Source organism: Eleginops maclovinus, chromosome 12 (assembly GCF_036324505.1).
Source record: "Eleginops maclovinus isolate JMC-PN-2008 ecotype Puerto Natales chromosome 12, JC_Emac_rtc_rv5, whole genome shotgun sequence".
Lineage (NCBI taxonomy): Eukaryota > Metazoa > Chordata > Actinopteri > Perciformes > Eleginopidae > Eleginops > Eleginops maclovinus.
Window position 1 is genome coordinate 29513866 of NC_086360.1, and position 8119 is coordinate 29521984.

Here is an 8119-nt window from a genome sequence, read left to right on the forward strand (position 1 = left end):
CACACACACACACACACACACACACACACACACACACACACACACACACCACCATTAACCTGACCCCCCCCCCAGGTCTCCAGAGGATGTACGCCCTCACCGGAGCAGGAGGGTATGAGCTGCGTATCGACATGGCCGACTTCGACAACGTCACGGCCTTCGCTCTGTATGAGGACTTCTCCGTGGGGAGGGACTGTGTGAACCCTGAGGAGGACGGGTACCCTCTGAGTCTGGCAGGGTACTCGGGCACTGCAGGTACTCGTGCTTCTACTGCAGTATTATAATAGTATACTGGCCCTACTGCAGGACTATTCGTAGTCGAGCAGAAGCACCCTATCATAGAGTAGTTTCCCTTAACTCACCTGCTCCGTCAGTCAGTTAGCAGTATGCAGTGTCACACACAGCTCTGCAGTAGCTTTAGCGGTGGGTTTCAGAATCAGAATCCCTTGATTGGTCCCACAGAGGGGGAATGTAAATGTGCTACAGCAGCAACAGAGCCAGAGACAGCTTTACAGAGCCAGAGACAGATTTACAGAGCCAGCTTTACAGAGCCAGAGACAGAGACAGCTTTACAGAGCCAGAGACAGAGACAGATTTACAGAGACAGAGACAGCTTTACAGAGACAGAGACAGATTTACAGAGACAGAGACAGCTTTACAGAGCCAGAGACAGAGACAGATTTACAGAGACAGAGACAGATTTACAGAGACAGAGACAGCTTTACAGAGACAGAGACATATTTACAGAGACAGAGACAGATTTACAGAGACAGAGACAGATTTACAGAGACAGATTTACAGAGACAGATTTATAGAGACACTGCGGGGGCAGCAGCCTGTCACTGAAGGAGCTGCACAGTGAGGACAGGGGGTCCTGGAGGTGGGGGGGGGCACATTGTCCAGCAGGGAGGACAGCTTGGCCTCCATTCTCCTGTCTCCCACCCCCTCCACAGTGTCCAGAGGACTCCCCAGGACAGAGCTGGTCTTCCTCATCAGTCTGTTCAGTCTCTTCCTGTCAGCAGCTGAGATGCTGCAGCCCCAGCAGGCCACATCATAGAAGATGGCTGATGCCCCCACAGAGTCAAAGAAGGGCTGAAGGAGTGCCCCCTCCACCCCTAAACACCTCCGTGTCCTTAGCAGAAAGAGTCTGCTCTGTCCCTTCTTGTAGAGAGCAGCAGAGTTATCGGACCGGTCCAGTTTGTAGTTCAGATGAACACCCAGGTACTTGTATGCGGTGTCACACACAGCTCTGCAGTAGCGTTAGCATCACATGTCTCTCTGTACAGGCGACTCCCTCCAGAAGCATGCTGGGATGCGGTTCACCACCAGGGACCGGGACCAGGACCAGTCTGAGAATAACTGCGCCTCGTACTACCAGGGCGCCTGGTGGTACCGCAACTGCCACACCTCCAACCTGAACGGCCAGTACCTGCGGGGGGGCCACGCCTCGTACGCTGACGGGGTGGAGTGGTCCAGCTGGACCGGCTGGCAGTACTCGCTCCGCTTCACCGAGATGAAGATACGCCCAAAAACTAAACCCAACCTCTGACCCCACCTTCCCTGTCCTCTGTGCACTCTGACCCTGACCTTTGACCCCACCCTCCACTGGTTACTGAATAGTCAAGAACTCTCTTCTGGACCCCGATGGTAGACGTTGTCAGGACTCAGGACAGATCTGCAATTTTTTAAAACTGTTTTTTAGCAAGTATTTGAACACAAACTGAAGAATGAAGACCCCCCCCCCCTACAAAGTCACTGAGGACTCTAAACGCTGACCTTTGACCCCCCTGTGCAGCAACTGTGTTTATACCGTGTTTCTTTTTTTTTTTTTTTTTCATATGTATTTTTATTGGGAAACATGAGAAAAAACAACAATGAAGTAGCAGTCGTCAAACATGCATGAAATCCCCCTTTTTTTTTTTTTTTCCAGGAACAGGATAAGGGAATGATAATGAAAACACAAAGGAAATAAAATACAAATAATAACCCACCCAAAACTGGACAAGAGTCATTAAGAAAAAATAAATAAATAAAAAGACTTAGCACAGATACAATTGTTTGATGCTCGACACACACAGCTCAACAAACAATATCGTTGATAGGACTATCAGTTACATTCCAGGGAGGTGAGAGAGTCAATGTAAGTGAGTACCGGATTCCACCTTTTAAGGAAATTATCAGACGAGCCTCGTAGTGTATATTTGATTTTCTCTAGATGGAGAAAAGACAACAAATCTTCAAACCAGGAAGATGCGGAGGGTGGCTTTGGGTCTTTCCACTGAAGCAAAATACGTCTACGGGCTATAAGAGAGGCGAAAGCTATAACATCACTCTGGTTTCTAGTCAGCATGGTCAAATCTTCAGGTACACCAAAAATAGCAACGTGAGGACTGGGTGACAATGAAATATTGAGAGCCTTAGATACAGTGTCGAAAAACACAGACCAAATGCAGCCAATTTCGAACAAGAGTAGAACATGTGAGTATGATTGGCAATTGACGAAGAACATCTATCACAGATATCACTTGAGCCTGGAAATAATTTAGAGAGTTTTGCTTTGGTGAAATGTATTCGATGCAAAACCTTGAACTGAATCAGAGTCAGTCGGGCACAAGAGGACGTAGAATTTACTCTTTTAAAAGCAATTTCCCACCATTCATCTGTGAGGTCAAGCCCAAGTTCCCTCTCCCACTTGCCCACAGCCCCAGCAAGTGGAGAGGTCCCAGCCGATATAATGAGGTCATATAGTACAGTTATACTACCACTTAACTTATTAAGTGAGAGGATGTCATCCATCAAGGAATTAGCAGTCAATAGTGGGAATGAAGCAAAGTGAGTACGGGCACAGTCTCGTGCTTGGAGAAATCGAAACAGACTAGAATGTGGCAGATCAAACTTATTGCGAATATCCTCAAAAGTTGCGAATGTCCCGTCAATGTATAGGTTAGAAAAAACTACTATGCCCTTTCTTTTCCACAATGCAAAGGTTTTGTCAAATTTGGATGGGGTAAACAAGTGATTATTAAGGATGGGGCTATGGGGAGAGGGAGAGGAGAGTTTAAAGTGCTGCCTGAATTGTCTCCAAATTTTTAAAGACGATATAACAATTGGGTTTGAGGTATATTTGGAGGGGCAAGACGCAAGGGGGGCACAAAGCAGAGCAGACAGAGAGGCTGCATGACAACTACGAGCTTCCATTAGGCACCAATCAGCATCAGAGGAACTATGCCAAAGACGTAATTTCTGGATATTGGCTGCCCAATAATAAAATAGGAGGTTCGGTAGAGATAAGCCACCATCTTTGTCACGTCTCTGAAGAGTAGTCCTGCGTGCCCTTGGAGTCTTACCAGCCCAGATAAAAACAGAGATCATCCCATCTAGCTTATTGAAAAACTGTTTTGGTAAAAAAATTGGCAGACATTGGAAAAGAAAAAGAAATCTTGGTAAAAAGTTCATCTTAATAGATTGAATCCTACCAAACAAAGAAAGAGGGAGGGTACTCCATCGTTGTAAATCCGCCTTTATATCTGTGACTAGCTTAGAGAAGTTTGTTTCATGAAGGGAAGCAAGACTGCGAGTTATAGTTACACCCAAATACCGGAAACTCGTAGGAGCCAGGTGGAAAGGTAGGGCATGAGCTGGGATGCGAGTAGCTACTTCATTTACAGGGAAACACTCACTCTTGTCAAAATTTACCTTATAGCCTGAAAATGACCCAAAACTATTTAGGAGTTGCAGAATGTCACCAATACAGTTGACTGGATCGGAGATATAGAGTAAAAGGTCATCAGCATATAGCGAGACCCGGTGATCCAACCCAGCCCTGCGCATGCCTGTGAAAAGTGGAGATGACCTCAGAGCAATGGCAAGGGGCTCTATTGCCAAGGCAAATAATAAGGGGGAAATCGGACAGCCCTGCCGGGTGCCCCTCGTCAAGGGGAAGAATTTAGACAGTTGAGAATTTGTTTTTACGCTAGCAGTAGGGTTAGTATACAAAAGCCTAATCCATGACACAAACCGAGATCCAAAACCAAATTTATGAAGTGTAAAGAATAAATAGTCCCACTCCACCCGATCAAAAGCCTTCTCTGCGTCTAATGAGACAATCATCTCAGCATCTGGTGAGACTGCAGGGGAAAGCACAATATTAAGTAACCGTCTGATGTTAGAAGATAATTGACGACCCCTGATAAAGCCAGTCTGGTCCTCAGATACAATACCTGGTAAACACGGGTCCAGGCGGTTCGCCAGTACCTTAGCAAGAAGTTTGACATCCGCGTTCAAGAGACTTATAGGTCTCCAGCTACTACAATCTTCTGCTTTTTTGCCTTTTTTGAGAATAAGGGAGATTGAGGCTTGTCTTAGTGTTGGGGGTAGAGTACCATTTTTCAGGGAATCATTAAACATATCTAATAAAAGGGGAGCTAACTGGGCCGAGAACTTTTTATAAAAATCTACAGGAAAACCATCCGGGCCTGGGGCCTTGTTATTTTGCATCTTCCTAAGACTGCCAGTTATCTCCTCTAGAGACAGAGGGTCGTCCAAGCTATCACGCGTGAGAGTATCAATATTAGAGATATCCAGACTGTCAAAAAAATGCTCTATATTTGTATTGTCTATAGGGGGTTCAGATGTGTACAGCTTGGAGTAAAATGTGGTAAAGGCATCGTTTATTTCAGTAGGATTCGTAGTGAGGGAATGTGAGGAGTCATAGACCTGTGTAATAAACTGAGAAACTGACTGGTGTTTAAGCTGCGATGCTAAGAGGCGACTAGCCTTATCACCGTATTCATAATACGTACCCCTTGTCCGTCTAAGAAGATACTCAGCCCTGCCAGTGGAAAGCAAATCAAATTTGGATTGAAGCTTACGCCTCTCAGCATACAATTCAGGAGTGGGAGAACTCGAGTACTGTCTGTCTAATTTACTAATAGCGTCAACCAAATCCTGCTGTTCTTTTGTCTTTTGTTTTCTAGAGTGAGCATTATACGAAATAATCTCTCCTCGCATCACTGCTTTAAAAGTTTCCCAAAGAAGGGAGGGGGAGGTGGATTCAGATTTATTATTATCAATAAAAAAGTCTATTTGCTTTGAAATATGCTCACAAAATGTTTTGGTAGCTAACAGGCCTGTATTAAATCTCCAGGGCCCACACCTTGGACTAGGGGAGAGAGATAGCTCTAGAACAAGAGGAGCATGATCAGAGATGACGATAGCAGAGTATTCAGTCAGTCCAACAGAAGACAGAAGGGCTTTATCTACAAAAAAATAATCAATGCGTGAGTAAACACGGTGAACTAGAGAGAAGTATGAAAAATCCCTTTTAGTCGGGTGGAGAAACCGCCATGGGTCAATACAACCCACCTGGTTCATAAATGTGGATAGTGCTCGAGCCATACAAGAAGGGGTAAATCTTTTGGGACATGACCTGTCTAACTGTGGATCAACTACAAGGTTCAAATCACCCCCGAAGATGAGGCGGTGTGTGTCCATATTTGGTAAAGAGGAGAAAATTGAGGTCATAAAATTTGGATTATCAAAATTTGGGGCATATACATTAACCAAAATCACTGGGGTCTGATATAGCACACCTTTGACTATAATATAACGCCCTCCGGGATCTGAAGTAGTTTGTTCAGCTGAAAACTGAACACGTTTGTGTATTATGATGGCTGTGCCCCTGGCTTTAGAATTGAAATTTGAATGAAAAACCTGCCCCACCCAAGGCTTACGAAGCCTAGCATGGTCATTCACACAAAGGTGCGTTTCCTGGAGAAAAGCAATATCAGTATTGAGACTTTTTAGGTGTGAGAACACTCTCGACCTCTTAATTGGTCCTCCCAGACCCCTGACATTCCAGCTAATAAATCTAACAGAGCCTACAGACCCTCTCTGACCTGTATTCTGGTTAGTCATTAATTAAAATCATCAACCATATGTAACATAACAAGCGTAGTGGACAAGCATCATACACACCAGTAACATTAGATATTAAAAACAAAGACCCTCCCCTAGACAAACACCCAACCTTTTCCCAAAATAACCCTCTACTGAAAAAGAAAAAACACATATCTTTGAGGACAAATGAAAACAAAGAAAACCTTAAGCTCAACATTGCGGTTAGCAAAGTGAGTAGCAGGATAAACCTTTGCTAAACAACCAGTTGACCACGCAGTGGTATCCCCTCCTACAATATCAAATTAAATTAAACACCACTAGAACGATTCTGTTTTTAGAACAGACAAATTGGCAACGATCTACAGTCCAACAGAACAAATGCTGGCAGGTGACTAAACACCAGCAGAGGACAGTGCTGCACTCACCCGGAAAAAATGATGAGTCCAAACAGAAAAACACGGGCTTGGTGAGCAGGCTAAACGGAATTAGCCTAGCCTAGCAAAAACACACCCGTAGGCAACAACGGAGTTATCAAAAAAAGTAAAATCAACCCGTAGCGAAATGGAAACACGGCAGCTTAAGTCTTATGAATGCGTTCTTGATAGAAGCGATCAGCCAGCTCGGGAGTGTCAAACAAGTGGACCATACCGTTGAAGGTGACTCTCAGCCGGGCGGGGTAAATCATGCCGAATCGCACTCCTTTTTTGTAAAGCTGGGACTTCACATTATTGAAAGCGGCTCTCTTCTTAGCAATAGTGGCGCTGAAATCCTCGTAGAATTTGATCCTGTGCCCTCGGTAGGACATCTCCCGGTGTTCCTTGGCCCATTTCAAAACCTGCTCCTTCTCAACGTAGCGATGGAAACGGACAATTATGGGCCGAGAGCCCTGGCTGGGTCTGGGTCTCAGGCTGCGATGTGCGCGATCGAGCTCCGGGCCGGAGTCAGGTAAGACATCTCCAGCCACCTCCTTGAATAACTGAGACATAAACTGCCTAGCGTTTGCACCTTCCATATCTTCAGGAATACCCACGACTCTGAGGTTCTGACGCTTGGAGCGCGATATCAAGTCCTCCACTGTAGCGTGTAGCGCTGAGTTATCATCCGACACGGAGGCTAGCTGGTTCTTCAAGGTCGCCACGTCTTGCTGCAGGCTAACGATGTCATCTGAGTGGGAAGACAGTGTGCTCTCGATCTGTGATATGGTGGCGGTGTGAGTCGCCACAGTGTTGGTTATAGATTCAAGTGTTGGGAGTATCGGGGCCATGGCTTCCGACAAGGCAGCGTTGAAATCTTCCTTAAGACTTTCGCTCAATTTCTGGAGCTCAATGACTAGCATCTCAGCCGTTAACTGTGTAGGCCCCGCCGACGACATTTTCTGCCTGTCCTCGAGTCCCGGGAATGAATCAGTCATTCGCTGCTGGGTTTTACCGATCCGTCCACCCTTGCTCATCGTAACGGTGTGCAATATTGTTCCGTTTAACTCTATCAATGTAGTCTGTACCAAAGTTTAAATAAAATTCGGCGTTATCTTAGTAAAATATTATGAAAAATGCGGAGCTGATAGCAACTGCGTCCTCCTTCTACATGCTCAAACCGGAAGCCCTTATACCGTGTTTCTGATGATGTGTAGTTGAAGCTCCATTAAAAAGTATCTGAAAGTCCCGCCTCCTGTCACTCGTCTCTATCATGTCAAACTGAGATACCCCTCCCCAGCAGTTTGTGTTAATGTTTCTGTGTTGATGCATATGATTAACATTTAGGAGGGGGGGGGGGTCAGACATTTTTCATCTCAAACTTAAGCAAAAGTTCCAGTTTTCCTTAAAAAAAAACCTGTATCTTCCCTCACATGTTCCACCCTAGGATCAAAAGATAGAGCAGAATTTATGAAACACTGCTGCCTCGATCAGCTTCATGTTGAACTGTCTACTACCTCCCACCAGGGGGGCATGTCCTCAGGTTAGGGACAAAAACATCATCAGCATTCACAAGAGGAGACTCAACGTTATTTCTAATAAATGTATTCAGTTTGTGTAGAGCCTCTCCTGGGACATGTCTTTACTTTAATGTTCAGAGAGCTCTTTATCTTTCTCAGACTGCCTGTGCTGCAGCTCCTCTTTTCACCCTCTGTCTGAAACCAGAGCCCAGTCTGCTCTGATTGGTTAGCTGGCCAGGTCTGTTGTGATTGGTTAACCTGCTCCGGGGTTAATCCTGAATAAATTAC

General features: G+C 45.4%; 1 protein-coding gene across 2 annotated transcripts in view; it reads left to right on the top strand.

Moving 5' to 3' along the window:
* LOC134873420 (fibrinogen C domain-containing protein 1-like) overlaps window positions 1-1813 on the top strand; it is a 9024-nt gene extending 7211 nt beyond the window's left edge. For both annotated transcript variants that reach the window (XM_063897003.1, XM_063897004.1), the window contains exons 8-9: window positions 76-255; window positions 1287-1813. In XM_063897003.1, coding sequence (XP_063753073.1) covers window positions 76-255; window positions 1287-1549 — 443 coding nt within the window. In that variant the 3' untranslated portion in view covers window positions 1550-1813. The remainder of the gene's footprint in view (window positions 1-75; window positions 256-1286) is intronic.
* The last annotated feature ends 6306 nt before the right edge of the window (window positions 1814-8119 follow it).